Genomic DNA, 15,970 nt, shown 5'->3' with positions numbered 1-15,970 from the left:
ACTTCAGGCGCAGCCCAATGGGCGCTGGCTGCAATTTTTGTCCTTTCAGGCAGCCAGGTGAGATGGAGGCCAGCACCAGGAGCCTGGTGTTCCCAGGGTGCTGGATGACCTGCCCCACTAGAGATCCCTGGTGGACAGGGAGCACCATCTCCAGATAAAATGCAAATGCAACCGTGCAATCTACTTTTGCTCTTGCTTGTTAGTTTTTAGTTTGGGGCAGTTTTGCTTTGCAGAGAGAATGATCAGTGCCAGAACTGGTTTGTGATAAGGATCATTTTGTGGACAAAAGATCAAGTCCAAGTGTTGGTCTCCTACTTGACATGAACACCTCCCCGCTTCATTTCCATACAGGTCAGCTGGGGCTAACTACCTCTTAGATGGATCACTGGGAGCAAATAACAGTAAATGGGAACATGCTTTGGAAATTTTAGAGCCTGTTCAGATATAATATACCAATTACAGTTAATAATAATCTGTAGATTGTAGAAGGAAAAAAATATTTCAAAAATTACACCCAAAACATTTAGTTCTATAATGAAAAAATCATTTCTCATTTGAAGAAGAAAAAAGATCTACCAGTACCAAATTGAAGTTGAAGAGAAATCAATAATAGGGTGTCTCTATATTTCTCCTGGGAATGAATGTTTTGTTATGAAAATTCTTATTGCAAAATTCTCATGGCCTTGGATGCCTTTCAATAACTTTTCTATAACCTTTCATGAGTAAACCCCTTTGAAGGGAAAATGGAGAGAATTCAACAGTGAATGTGGTGAATGCAGTGGTATAACTTGTAACAGATGAAGGGCAAAGAGTAAAATATCTAGAAGAGAAATTCATTTTTCTGCAGTTTAGGAGACTATATTCAGCAACATTGGAGGAACCTGAACTTGCAAAATGGTCAGATAAAGTGATGTGAAGGCATTCGCCTGAAAATTATAGGATGCTCATGTTCTGCCTCCTATTTCAAAATGTTTTTTTTTTCTAGAACTCACCATTATCTGGAAGATGTAAACATATTTTCTCAAAAGCATCCATCCCAGTGATAAAGAACATATATTTACTTCATATTAAAACTTTTGAAGTTATTTCCCAGAAGCTAATTTTCTTATCCTACCTTATGTTTAATTTATCTTAGAAAAAGGATTAAAAAATCTGTACCACCCTTTATGCCCCATCTTTGTTCTCCCCGGCAGCATGGCCGCTGTGGGATTCCAGAAGCCCTGGTGCAAAGATATGCAGAGGACCTAGATCAGCCAGAGAGGGACATCGCCACCAACTTGGACCAGATCCGTGTGAAGTTACTTCGGAAGCAGCATCGCATGGCGGTGAGCAGCTCAGGCTTCAGGGTCCCCCCCCCCCCCACTTTCTGCCATGCAGCTAGTAACCGTGCTGAGGTTGGGCATTGATGAGTGCTTAGTGGACCAGGGCTTGGCGTAGCCCTGGAAAGGAGACAGCTAGGAGAAAGTAACACAGAGTCAGCCTGGGATTCGGAGGTGGGGTGCTGGGGGTCAAGCCCAGGGCCTCATGCTTGCTAGGAGTGCTCCACACTGAGCTGTACCCCAGTGACTAGAAATTTATCAAGATACAATTTTAGAAAGAAAACGATCAATAATCCCAGCTCTATGAAAACTTTTTAAAAAAATCCATCTAATAGACTCAAAATTTTCGTTAGGAAGAATAATGTCAAAGAGCTCTTTTGTACCACAGAGGACTAGAGTTAATAACCATATATTATATACTGGAAAATTGCTAAGATAGCAGATTTCAAGTGATCTCACAAGAAAAGTGCTAACTATGTGAGGTGATACCTAAGTTAAAAAGCTTAATTTAACCATTCGGCGACAGGTCTCTTCATCAAAGCGTCATATTGTACACCCTAAGTATCTCCAGTTTTTCACTGCTCAAATTACAATTTACACATTTCTGTGTGCATGCATAATAGTAAATATATGAAATGTTATTGTTTTCAGTTATCAGATCATAAATCTATTTTAATGTTACAAAATTATTTTTATAATCAGGATATCTACATGTTCCATTAGATGATTATTTCTTAACATAGCCAATTGCATATTGTTGAAAATTTAAATATTTTTTCAGGTGTTTAGTTTAAATAACATAGTAAAGAACATCCTTGTTATAAGTCCTTGTAGACTTCCAGGGTAACTTCTGAGGTTATATTCTTTGCTTAATCAAGATTGTACAAAATATCCAGGATTTTAGCAAAGATATATATCTGCATATGAACCTAGTAGTCAAATTTAAATGTCCATTTCCCTGTCCTAGCCAACACTTGATATGATCGTATTTCTAAGTTCTTTTTAACTATATTAATCAAACACTTAATTTTCTGTATGATAATTCAAATTCAGAATATAGTAGAAAATCTACTTTATGAAAACCTTTACATTTACACAGGTTTTTCCCTACAAATCACCTTAGGGAAGAATATAGCACAGAGAGGCAAAATAGGATCTATAAAGGCTTAAGGTTTGGAGACTTGAACACATAACTGGGATTTAATTCCAGATACCTTCTAGAACTTTCTAGAACACTTTCTTCAACATCTGTTTCATCTTCAAGAAGAATTCTTTGTGCTGGTCTTAATTTTAATATAACACTATCATTTGCTAATAATCTAGCGATGATATACTTCAGTACCATCCTTTTAGAAATAAAAGAAGTAGACCTCCTTTGGCACATGTAGAGTCTTTGTAACACTCTTTTTTTTTTTTTTTTTTTTGATCCAGATCCCAAGTGGTGGCCTCACAGAAATCTGTAGAAAGCCCTTGTCTCCTGGGTGCGTTGCCTCTGTGTCCGACTGGCTCATTTCCATCGGCCTGCCCATGTACACCAGCACCCTCTCTGATGCGGGGTTCAGCACACTGAGCCAAGTGCCTTCTCTGTCCCACTCTTGCCTTCAGGAGGCCGGCATCACAGAGGAGCGACACATAAGGAAGCTTGTATCCGCAGCCAGACTCTTCAAACTGCCACCAAGCCCCGAGGCCATGTAGCCAGGCTCAAGCCAGGCTCACAATGGACCTCCCTGGACAAGAGCCAGCCTTTCACTGTGCTTACGAAGCTGATGCAATTCCTCAATCTCTGGCAGGGCAGCCAGAGCCAGAAGAAGGGCCCTGAGCGTGGCCTACAGAGTGTGAAACCCAGGCACAGGACCGAGGACCTTCTCCAGAAAAGCCCCCTGAAGGAACTTGGTGCAGTTCTCTTTGACCCCCAAAGGCAAGACCAGCACTTATTTTCAGAACACAGAAGAGCCAAGATGCTAACTAGATACAAACACCGTGCCTCCAGTCTGTCTTTGTAAATTGGCAGAGGGCTGGGTGGAAAGGGCAGGACAGCCTGACCCATTTCTGATTACACACTTGCCCTTCTGTTGGTCCGGTGGATGCCCAAGCCAGACAGACTTAGCTAGGCCAAAGGAACAGACTCTGGAGTTTTCGTACACTATTGACCATGCTCATTTGTTCAGAAGTTAGAACATCTGGCTGCACCAGGAAAAAGAAAGTCCTATCTCCTTTAGATAAACAAAAGACTTTTAAATAATTGCTTCCTAGCAATCAGCTTTTATTTGCCTTAATATGAGCTTCTAAACATTATCTAACTAGTGTCCACAACCCTGTAACCCTAGTTCCAAATCTTCAGCTTAGACTGCCATCTAACATATCTGGGATGTTTCCAGCAAAAATGGGCTTTTCTAATTGTCTCATTTTAACATGGCTTACTTTGTAGGGGTGTTTATCAGGCAGACATTTCATGTTGGCTTTCGGCTTTTAAACTAATCACACAGATCCAGTAAAAAGCCGTCTGAAATTCACAAGTTGTGTGTGTGTGTGTGTGTGTGTGTGTGTGTGTGTGTTAACTGCAGTAACTGCCTTTACTTTTAATCAGTTTCATATTCTGCCACATTGGTCACTCTGTTGCAGTATTGACTTGGAATCCTGACAACATCCATTCCAAAATTCAGTCATTAGTTCATGGATCACCTTTGCAGAAAGTCCATAAAGTTGAATATTTCAGAAAGTTGTTTCTAAAAAAGGGAAGTAGTTTATGAGATGCTTTTAAAGTTTTTCTTCTCAGTTTTATAATTAAGATATCGCTGTTCTTTTTATTTAGATAATTCTTCTAATTCAAACAAAGGTTCATTGGAGAACCAGACAAACCACATTAACTAGATGTTAAGCATTGCATGTTTTCAGTTGTTTTTCAACTGATTTCAGCATATCGTAACCTCTTTTAGTCTGCTGTCTGATTTTCTAGCAAACAGCAAATTTAGATGACTATTAAGGCTTCTGTTGCTTACAAAATGATTTTTTTTTTCCTTCACGTTCTTATCATGAGCACTCTTTGAAGACTCAAATGTGATCATGTGTACAAGAAACATTTTGAACACAAGACTTGGATCAAAAGTGCTGTAATATTTCATCTACTTACGAAAACAAATTATTTCCCTCAGGGGAATAGGAAAAGTGATGTCATTAACTACAAAGCCACCTTTAACATAGGCTTTATCTATCTGGATCCATGTCTCTGAGGAAAATGACATTCTCAGGTGATGTATTTTTTTCATGCTTTCAGTATGCATTTTTTAAAAATAATGTATGTTTCCTTAATAACATTCATCTCCTATAAGAGGCCATGTGAAGAAGTTGTGGAAATGTAAAATAAAAAAGGTAAAGCTGCCAAATTTCTATTAACTCATAAGAACAGCTCATTTTTGTCCTCTGGGACTGTGGATTAGCCCATCTGGAATGTGGGGGGTGCTGCAGGGTCCTCAGATAGCTACAGCATTCAAACAATTTTCCATGCTGTGGCAGAAGTGGGGCTTTTCTTCTTACTTTTGAAATACCTCGGCTTCACATTTTGACAGATTTTGCTCTCATCATTTCATGTGGGCAAAAAGACCACACAAAAGTCGTGTTAGAGATTTTAAAAAGGATGTGGGGAGGGGGGCGACTCTTATGTGAATTTCCAAATTTTAATTCACTCCCAGTGCAGGACTTTCACTGAAACTAGCACCAGAGGTGTTGAGAATGCCAAACCATATTTTTATCACTCTTTGGACATCATTGCCTTTGCATGAAAAATTAAATTCAGGGACCACAAATAATTTTTAGTGTGAACGTCTGATCTAAGGGGGGCTGAGGTTGTTTTTACTTTATAGTTCTTTTTTAATTTTTGTTTTTATATCTTTAGTGTTTGTTTGGTCTGCTTTTTCTTTAACCTTTTAATCTGGTCTGAGAAAAGCCTGAATGTTTGTATGTGACATTTGACTGAGGTGGTGTGGGGCTGCCTGTGGATGTTAGTGGACAGGTGGGAGGCTTTAGCAATATCCAGTTTTAATCAGTTGCATTTGGTACAGAATTTTGAGTCACGGTGAAAATCGTTGTCTTCCTTGGAAAGCACAAAAGAAACCTGGAAAGGCAGTTCAGCTCAGGTAGCTACACGTGACATTGTGTATAATTTTTACGTCACAGCTTCTGGAAGGAAATACAGTTTCCCAAATACTATTTACATTCCTAGATAACCCAGAACAAATCGTTTTTCGTGGGCTTCCCTTACTCAGAGGCCCTTTTCTCTGTCCTGAACCCAGGTGTGGTTGAAATTAGAAATGACTCGTGTTAAAAATCAGTTCCTGACATAGCCAAGTTTGCTTTTATAACTGCAGCAAAAGAGATCAACCCCCAAGTCACTGCTACGTGTGCATACTACATTATATTCAAAAAGAAAAAGTAATCGTCTTGAGTCCAAGTTATCTTGATTTTAAATTAATAGAGAAAACTGTCAAGCAAGTTATATAGCAACTAACAACATTGCACTTTCTGTATATGAAATCAATATTTAAATAACTTATTTTTCTCCATTGCTGTTCTTAAACATTGTAAGTAGCTGTAATATACCAGTACCAATATGTTCTTGCAATTGCTTCAGCCCAAGAAAGCTGTGTATTGTTTTAAAAATTGTAAAAATTATTGTGACGATTCATTTAGCAAAAAGAAAGGTGGACAGAAGGGTTTTCCTATGTATCAGAACTTGTCTATAATTATGTCATCTATGTACCTAGAAAAAAAAAAGTAAATAAATTTCTTCAGTTGAATCTTCTTCTTTTGTTGTTCTTGGGATATTTCAAAGATGATGGGGTATATATGAAGGGGAAATTAAGAAGTGTGGTTAAAAATGAAATATATTGTGAAAATTATAAACTATTACTTCAGCCACATCTCCACACTATTTGACATGTACCTGAATTCTCTTTGTTGATTTATTGTATTTTTTTTCAAATATTCATTGAGTCATATAATCACAGCATCTTAGAAAGAGATTGCTGGAAGTCACCTCTAAGCCTATCATTTTCAAATGAAGAATCTGAGGCCCCATTGGTGGTGGACTGGCTCAATATTACACAGTTAAAAGATAACAGAACCCAAGACTTCCTTTAAAAGAGAAAAAAATCCAGCTCTGAATTTTGTAGAAATTAGTCAACTTGACAAAAATATATTTTCATTGTTACCATACCACAATTGAAAATAAAGACTTTTTTTTTTAATTCCTAGTACTAGGAATCAAACTTAGGGTCTTATGCATGCTAAAGTAAGTGCTCTATCACTGAACTGTACTCTCAGCCCCCAAAGAGACATTTTTTTAATTGGGGAAGCAAGGTGTTTGTTATACAAAAAAAAATTTTTGAGTATATAATATATGTATTTAAGACATAAAAAAATCAGCCCCCTTTCTGGGCAACCCCCTCATTCTTGTCTCTATAGGCAACTATTATAACAGCATTGTTACAGCCTGGCTTTTCAGAAATATTCAAGTATATTTACAAATATAGTTGCATATATATTTTCCATGCAGAAATGATAGTATATTCTTCACACTTCCTCACCCTCATTTTAAATTAATATACCTTGGGAATCTTTCCATGTCAACACCCTGCCTTCTGTTAAAGGCTGTGGAATTTTCTATTATGCAGGGAATTTATTTAACCAGTATTCTATGAACACATAACCTTTTGCTGTTACCCCCCCCCCTCCAAAAAGAAGCCATTATGAATACTATACCTTTATCACTTACCATGTGGAATAGCTGTATTCAAGTTATTTGTATTCTAAATTTTGATAGAATATTTTAAACCTATTGGTGGATTTCACTAAAGGAAACTACTAGGGTAGTTGTTTTAAAATTATTGTCCCCATACTCCAAATTATTTTGGAAAATGGGGATATTTCATGTATTCTAAGAGTTGATCTTAACTGCTACATTACTTTAAAGAACTAACGATAAACTTCAAACCCTGTTTATTCCAAGCTGACTGCAAAGTCAATTCAAAGAAGAGACATTTCTCTTAGAATTCCTAAAAAGGCTTGATCCAGAATCTTTCCGTTATAATCACTCTTCATATTTAAGTACCTATGTTGCATTCACTTAGAAGTTATAAAGAACATCCATTTTATTAGGGAAAAAGAAGGTGGTGGATAACCATTCTTTAACTGCACAGTTCATTTTGGAGTTCCTAGAATCATGACTTCCTTTACCCTTAGCTACAAGGACCCTTTCGGGGCAAACTATACCCTGGACTACCCAGGACTGTAAGCATGTATGAGTTTTGGGGGAGAAAGAGGTAAATTTTCATTAAGACAGAGGTCAGGGGACCACACACAACATTTATTGGAAGCATTTCAGTTTCTCATTCAAGGCCCATCCAGCAACATGAGTTCAGAGAAGACCATCTTGCAAAGAGAATTTATTTCCTGCTATGACTTGAATGTGTCCCCAAAGTTCATGTATTGAAAACTTAATATCAAAATTTATATATTGATGATATTTGGAGGTGGAGCATTTGGGAGGTAATTAGAATTAGATGACGTTGTGAGGGGGGGGGACCCCCCACAATGGGCACTAGTGGTTTTTTAAAGGAGAAAGGGAGCTGGGACTCTTGCTCTATCTGGCCTTCTGCCATGTTATAATGCAGCAAGAAGGCCCTTACTGGATGCTGCCCCTCTGTCTTGGACTTGCCAGCCTTCCTTCCAGAACTGCAAGAAAGCAGTCTCTGTAGTTTATAAATTACCTAGTCTGTTGTTTTGTGTTACAGCAAGACAATATGGACTAAGACCACACCCTATACACTTTAACAGACACATCTGAAAGTCCTAATCAAAGCAAGCTTGAGCCCAGTAGGAAAGGACTCCAGGGTACATTTGTGGGAGTCATAGTAGTTAAGAATAATCTCACTGGAATTCACCTCCATCTCCACTCAGCTGCAATAGACTTTCCCCAAAACTTAGATAATATGTTTAGAACTGTGAGAGTTGTATGCAAAGGACTGTATGAACCTGAGGGGAAACGGAGGATGGAAAAGACTAGAGGAGATAGTTATATAGATTATAATCTTGTGTCATTTTCTAAGAGTGACAGACTGTTAAAAACAGAAAGTTCTGAAAGCACAAGAAAATAATTGAGAAATGCCATCTCCTGCAAGCCCTAACTCCTGATTTTCCTACCCCTCTCATGAGTGAATGGTCATTTCCCTAACTGGGAGGAAAAGCAGAAACCATGCATTGGACCTCCTCCTTGGATCTTTCAGTCCACTTGCAAACTCTGTAGCATCCTCATTTAGTCTTCCTTTCTTGTTTCTGCGGAGAGAGCGAGCGAGAGAGGGGGGTGGGTTGTGTTGGTCCACCTGCCTAATCCTTCTACTTGAACTCAGTATGCTCCAGTCCTGATACCCCAAGCCATCACTGATTCCCTGGCTTCTCTGTAGCTTCCTCCTCAACTTGGTGGCAGCAGGCCATTGCTCTTCTTTTCAGGCTGCCCTCCCTCCTTCCCTTTTTTTTTTTTTTTTTTTTTTGCTATTTACACTGCGTTTGCTCTGGGGAAAATGCACCATCCATATTTCAAGTGATCTTGGCACTTGGCATAACTTTCAGTTGTGCTATCCCTGTCCACCTCTGAGCAGTGACCACGGTCCAGGCTCCTTGCTACGGAATTAGGCTCTTGGGCCAAATGTCATCCACCTAAGAGGACAGGAACTGAACAGTTCTGATGGAAGTGCCCCACAGTGATGCCCAAGAGGCCATAAAGCCCAGCAGGAACCCTCTGCTTTCCTGTTCTTCTCTTTGATTCCTTGTGCCAATGGCTGCCAAAAATTTTTGCTTATGTCCTAAAGAATTCAAACACTAAGAACTTTCTTGCACCTATATATGTTCTTTTTTTATTTTTTTTTTAAGAGAGAGAGAGAGAGAGAGAGAGAGAGAGAGAGAGAGAGAGAGAGAACCTCAACATTTATTTTCTAGTTATCGGCGGACACAACATCCCTGTCTGCATGCGGTGCTAAGGATCAAACCCGGGTCGAACGCATGCCAGGCGAGCGCGCCACCGCTTGAGCCACATCCCCAGCCCCACCTATACATGTTCTTAACCATAAGTTTAAATATTTGCACTACTACACATTCCCTCCTTACTTTAAATATTTTCATTGAAAAAAAAACAGCTGCATTACTTTTAAATATATATTCATTGGTAAATAAATACATAGCAATTTGATACCTTCCTCTTGTCCCTTGAAAGGACAAAAGAACAAACAATTTAAAATTTTTATTCTATTCCTTTTCCTTCTAGAGATCCTGTATCCATTCTACTTCCACCACAGATTTTCATCCTAATGTAATAGGTTTTTATATGTATCTTTTTGATCATCCCATCATATTTCCCTATAATAAAAATGTTTATGAAAAGAAATTTAATTCCATATCTTTTGATTATTATGCTCTATCTGTTAAAAAATCTGGATTTTTTATCCCTATACATTATCATTGATCAATTATTTACCAATATACAGCATTATTATTGTAGTTTTGACAAGTAATGGTCAAATATAAAAATAAAATTTGGAAATGTTCCACATTATTAAATGGATGACAGCCAGGTGGCGGGGGGGTCCTGCCATAGGTACCTTGGTCCTAGAAAATGTTGCAACAGCAGTTATTCACAGTTATTTCCTGGTTGTCTGAAGCCCCAGAAATTTTTACAATCTGTTAAAACTGTTAAAATCAATGCTTTTTTTTTTTTTTTAATAAGAGAAAGGCATTTATGAAAGAAAAGAAGAGAAAGGAACCCTGGCAGGATGATCAGGCAGATCAGTATGAGGACCACATTGATCTAGAAACAGATTCCTTCCTCAAAGCTATCCAAGGCAGCACACTTTTGAAAGAATCGCAGATTGAAGACCTTTGCAGTAGGCTACCTGAGGTTCTTCTAAAACCTCTCTTTTCTTGCTCATGAGCCAGAGTTGTTGGTTTTGCCTGTAAAGAAAGATCCATCAACTATAGATTATAATCTTGTGTCATGATTCACACGATTATCTTTTATAGGCTAGAATCGTGGAGGCATGATAGTATTAGAAATCTCCCTTTCAACCCCACATCTCCCTCATTTCTATAATCCTTGCTCTCTGTCTCTTGTATTTCACACCCAAATGTCTTCAAAGATTTTCCTGCCATTGCCTCTTTCTCCTTCCACTCTGGACATTGTCGGCCCACTGCTCCCTGGTTGCAACCAAGACCTCCAAGGGAAGCCACATTCTGCTTGTGAACTGGAGAGCAGACCTCCCTGTCCCCATCCTGGTCCTCTCTGTGGCATCTGAGGACCTCCTACCTCCTCCTCCCCCTGAGCTTCCCTTCAGATAACTCCTGCCTCACAATGTCCTTGGCAGCCTCCTCCTCCTCCTCTACCCATCCTTTGTTCTAGAACCTCACACTTTTATCCCAGGGCCTCTTCTCACCCTTGGTGATCTCTCTAATTTACTTTTCACCCCAGAGCCAGGTTAGAGTGAAAGAAATAACCCCAGACATCATGGCTTGTGACACTTTAAATCTGGCCAGAGGCTGCTTCCCTCCTCAAGTCCTTCCATGAGGAACTGCAGCCCGAGTTGGAACATAAACTAACCCAGAAGATCACAGCTTGTAACAAACTGCAGAGTCCAGGCCAGGCACAGCCAGGGAGCATCAGCCAATCACAGGCGGCCAACTGACTGGAATCCAGCCAACAGCGGAGCAGGAGGTCACTGCGCTGACTCAACCTCCCTTCTGGTTTTCTGTCCAATAGTGCGGGCGGCCCGACAGCGCTGCAGGCTGGAGCGCTTACACCTGCTCAGGTTCTGAGCACCGCCTCATTTGCAAATCATTCTTTCCTCAAACTTAATTAACTTTAAATTGCCTATGGTTTTCCCTTTTAAAACACTTTACAGGAAATGTAATGCTTTTAACTAAGAGGATGTTTATTATAACAAGAACAAACTACTGGCTAAGACGCTGGCACAGTCATTGTACTGGGTTTAGTATCTGGGCTCTGGAATAATGTTAAGAAGAAAAACCAGAGTTTTTATTCTTCTATGTAGGCAACACAGCCTTCTCCTATTTCTGGTCCTGGGGACTAACTTCTATTCTTGGGGAGTTTTATCTGTAAAACTGGAAAGCTGACACTCAGTAATGTCTTCTGATCCTTCATTGGTTGGTCCAATCATGTGACATGATTTGTCCTCCAATGGGTAGAAAGCAGGAAGAGGGTGATGGAATCAGCTGTTTCCTGGAGGAAAGCATTGGTGTGGTGTGCAGGAGGCAATTGACACGCTTAATTCATTCAATGAACCCTGGGTGATCATTTATTGCCCCTGTTCCACCAGAGTGCAATTCCAGGTGAGCAGGGACCGTACCAAGTTTATTCCTGTGTTGCCAGCACCCAGTACAGTGATTGACACATGGAGGTACTGAAAAATACATCTTTAATAAGAAGGTTTAGAGAAGTTAAGACCCTTTTCCAGGCTGGCACACCCAGTAAGTCACAGAGCTAAAATTTAAACACAAATCCATTTATTCCGAATCGCTAGTCATCCTTCTTTTTCCTCTCACATTCCACATTCAGCATTAGGAAATCCTGTTGTCTGGGCTTCCAAAGTCTCTCCAGAATCTGACCACTTCTTACTACATTGGTCTGCTGCTACCATGCTAGCCCAAACCAGAGCCACTGTCCTTCACTGGATTGTCATCAAGGTTTCTTGCTTCCCTGCTCCCATCTCTGCCCTCTCTTAGCTCACCCAGTAGCCCCGGTGACTCTGTTATAGACTAAACATTTATGTCTACCCCAAAATTGCTATGTTGAAGCCCCACCCCCAAGTGTGATAGTATTAGAAGGTGGGTCCTTGGGGAGGTAATTAGACTCAGGTGAGGTTGTGAGGGAGGAGCCCCCATGATGATATTAATGCCCTTATCAGAAGAGGAAGAGCCCATCTCCTCTCCTTCTCCTTCTCTCCACCATGTCCTCAAACAGCAGAGAAGGTAGAATATGAAAAGGAAAGTGTCTGAAAGAAAAGTGGTGCAGGACTGATCACACACACCCCTGGGATAAGAAGTGGGTTTATTGTCAGGAGACTGACAAAGCTGCTCTGCACAAAGAGAGGGACAGCAGCCCCAAGGAGAGATAGCAGCAGCAACTCCCCCTTGAACGTTACCTTTTATAGGCTAGAATTATGGATGCACGCCAGGGGCAGGTTTAGTCTTGACTGACTTAGTGAGCATCCCCTGATCTCGTGGAAGGCAAATTTGTTTCTTGGAACAGAGTCAGGCAGTTCTCCTATCTCTCAGAGGGGGAACAAAGAAGCTGGCATGTCCCTTTATCTTCCCAAGGAGAGAAGAAGGAAACCGGTAGGTCCCCATCTCAGGGGCTGGTAAGATGTCTTCTATCTCTCCATGAGAGAAGAGGGCGAGACTAGCACATCTCTGGACCAGTGGGTTTTATCTTGGGCTAGTTTCTATTTCTTGGGAATAATCACAGTATTCATAAAGTGGGGGCGGAGAAAAGGAAGACGGCTGCAATCATGCTAAGGTTGTCCCTGTCGAGCACTGAACTTGTCAGCACCTTGATCCTGGACTTTCCATCTAGGACTGTGAGAAAATGAATTTCTCTGTGTCATTCACCCAGTCTATAGAATTCCATCAGGGCAGCCCAGGTAAATACAGACCCCCAAATCATAAGTCAGATCATACCACTCCTTTCCTTGGAACTCTCTGGTGGCTCCCTTTTTCTTTCAGAGTCAAGGATGAACCCTTTGCCACAGCCTCCAAGGTGTGTGAACCTGTTTCCTGTTCCCAGCCAGGCTCACTCCATCCCTAAAACTTTCAGTCAGGCTTCTTGGTCCTCAAACCCATCAGACAGGTTCTCACCTCAGGCCTGTGCAGGCTTTTTCTCTACCTGGAATGTTCTTGTGCCCCCGAATCTTCATGACTAACTCCCTCATGCCCTCCTCCTGCAGGTCTTTGATCAGAGGTTACCTTCTCCCAGGCTCACCTGGCTCCACCATCTCAAACTGTTCCTCCCCATCATCCTTCACCTCTACCATCACTCAATTCCCCTACCTGATCTGGTTCCCCCTGACATTCATTTTTTCACCTTGTAGCATATCGTGCAGTTTATTGCTTTATGTTTAATGCTTCTGCTTATGCATACCACAATTTAAGATTCAGGAATGCACAAGTTTGCTATCAGATAAAGCAGAAATCTCTCCATTTGACAGGAGTGTGTATTGAATGAATGATTTCTGAAAGAATTCAGAGCAAACCATAAGACCCCAGAACTGCTTTCCCCAAAGTATTGTTACTGCAGCATATGGCCACCAGAGGGCACTGGTCTTCCAGGCTGAAGGCTACCAAAGCTGGGGAGGAGAAGGAACTCCCTGGAGGAAAGTGTCCAAGCTGCGCAGCTGCAGCCAAAGCCCACTCCTGATTGCCAGCAACTCAGAAACGAAATGTGGCTGCGGGAGGAAGAGCAAGGCTTCCCTGACTCTCCAAGTGCTCTGTAACAAAACAAAACAAAGCAAAACAAAACAAAAAATGTATAAAAAATGCCCTAGGAGAATGAGGATGACTAAATGAAAGAATATAGTCCATTGTAATAAAAGCTGTGGCCTCTTGATTCCCTGGCTGCCTGCCTTATTTCTTTACCAGAGTTGGGTAACCTGCTTCAGTTTCCTGCAGTTTGTGTGGCTTGGTGTCTTTGTGGTACGCAGGTGCCCTCCTGCCTGTTTTAGGAGTAAGTTGGGGGTGGGGGAGGCAGTTTTTAGGTGTCTCTGAAACAAAGTCCTCAACCTTAGATGCCAGTGAGGTGGAACACCAGGCTCATTTTTGTTGGAATGGCATTTAGTTGTTCATGGCCCAGAATGGCCCACCACCATAATAAGAACCGTAGCCTCCGTTCAGTCCAGATGTGCGCAGAATTCACCCATACCTGAAAACAGGAAACCTTCACACTGGCGACTGTGCCGCAGACACAGATTCTTCCTGTTTTGCAGCTCTGGAGCCTCCAGGTAGAAGAGATGAGACTAGACCTTGGCTTCTTTTATTCTGGTGACTGTGGCTTACTACCTACCGGTCCTTAGCCTGAGTGTCATATTAAAATCACCTGGTGTATTAGGGTTCCCCTAGAGAAACAGAACCAGTGGACAGCACATATGTAGAGATGTTGCCTGGTATTGGCAATTGTCTGAAATCCACAGGACAGACCACCAGGGAGAGGAGCTGTCTGAAGCTGCTGTCCACACGGAATTTCTGTTTCATCAGGGAAGCCTCCGCTTGCTCTTAAGATCTTTCAAAAAATTGAACCAAGCCTCCCAAACAGCCCAGGATCACCTTTTACTTAATGTCAATTGGTTATGGACTTTAATCACATTTGCAACACCTGAATTAGCATTTGATTGAATAACTGAAGACAGTAGCCGAAGTTGACACTTTGAAACCTATTGACACTATTGAAACCTTGGTAACACCTAGGAAACCTTTGAAAAGGAGGCTGCCTGGGCCTCAGGCAAGGCCAGTTGAAATTGAACCAGGAGAGGGGCTGGGGATGTGGCTTAAGTGGTAGGGCGCTCACCTGGCATGCGTGTGACCCAGGTTCGATTCTCAGCACCACATACAAAGATGTTGTGTCCGCCGATAACTAAAAAATAAATATTAAAAAATTCTCTCTCTCTCTCCTCTCTCACTCTCTCTTTAAAAAAAAAAAAGAAAGAAATTGAACCAGGAGGAATGGAGCCAGGACACACCTGTGGTATTCTTCAAGCTCCCCAGGCTATGGATACTTGAAAAGGGTTAAGAATGGTGTGTTTCCTCAGCCAAGGGGTCTCTGGTGCCTTGACCTTGCAGAACCACTAGCACTTGGTACATTCTTTGGGTTAGCTGGAGGTGCATGCTCTTGCTGAATGACCCCATGAAGGGTCTTCCCCCCTCAGCTTTATTGCCATCATCTATACAAGAAGAAAGTGTTGGAGGGTAGGTCCCCACTAGCCCACCAACCTTTATCCAATAGCCTTCCTACTATCTGATGGAAGAATCTTTGTTTTGTTTGACCTCAGAAATCCCACTCCCAGAATGTGGAACGTATTTTGTCCAAACCAGTCCTGGCAGTGTGGACCCTTTGACCAGCTTCCCCTTACAGCCAGTGGTGGGCACAGGACCCAGTTCCAGCCAATGAGGTCCAGGTAAAGTCAGCTCTGGTCTTTAGTGTGATGTTTCTTTCCCTAACAGAGACTGTATTAGTCATGATTCTCTAGAGGAAAAGAATCAACAGGAAGTAAAATTATAAAAAGGGGATTTATTAAGTTGGCTTATGTGACCAGAAGCTGGATAGTCCACAATGGCCGTCGGCAGGCTGGAGAGCTGGAAGAACCAGTAGATGTACAGTCCAAGAGGATGAAGCCTCAGAAAAAGAGAGGTCAATGGTGCTACCCTAGTCCAGTACTGAAGGCTTCTGGAAACTTCCTGGAGAATCACTGGCAGAGTCCGCTTTGGAAGAGTGAAGAAGCGAGAGTCAGATATCTTCAGGCGATTGCAGCAGTAATCAAGAACCTGTTCAAGATGAATCCAGCCAGCATCTGCTGCTGCTTCCTTGTTCTTCTAACCTTTATTCC

The 15,970-nt window shown here is 41.3% G+C and overlaps 1 protein-coding gene across 4 annotated transcripts in view; it reads left to right on the top strand.

Annotated features, from left to right (window-relative positions):
- The window catches only part of Sash1 (SAM and SH3 domain containing 1), a 223,669-nt gene extending 217,553 nt beyond the window's left edge, over window positions 1-6,116 (top strand). For all 4 annotated transcript variants that reach the window (XM_076858159.2, XM_076858158.2, XM_076858157.2 and 1 more), the window contains 2 exons: window positions 1,194-1,325; window positions 2,751-6,116. In XM_076858159.2, coding sequence (XP_076714274.1) covers window positions 1,194-1,325; window positions 2,751-3,014 — 396 coding nt within the window. In that variant the 3' untranslated portion in view covers window positions 3,015-6,116. The remainder of the gene's footprint in view (window positions 1-1,193; window positions 1,326-2,750) is intronic.
- The last annotated feature ends 9,854 nt before the right edge of the window (window positions 6,117-15,970 follow it).

This window comes from Callospermophilus lateralis, chromosome 6 (assembly GCF_048772815.1).
Source record: "Callospermophilus lateralis isolate mCalLat2 chromosome 6, mCalLat2.hap1, whole genome shotgun sequence".
NCBI classification, from domain to species: domain Eukaryota; kingdom Metazoa; phylum Chordata; class Mammalia; order Rodentia; family Sciuridae; genus Callospermophilus; species Callospermophilus lateralis.
The sequence above is the reverse complement of the archived record's forward strand: the minus strand, read 5'-3'. Positions and strand labels throughout refer to the sequence as shown.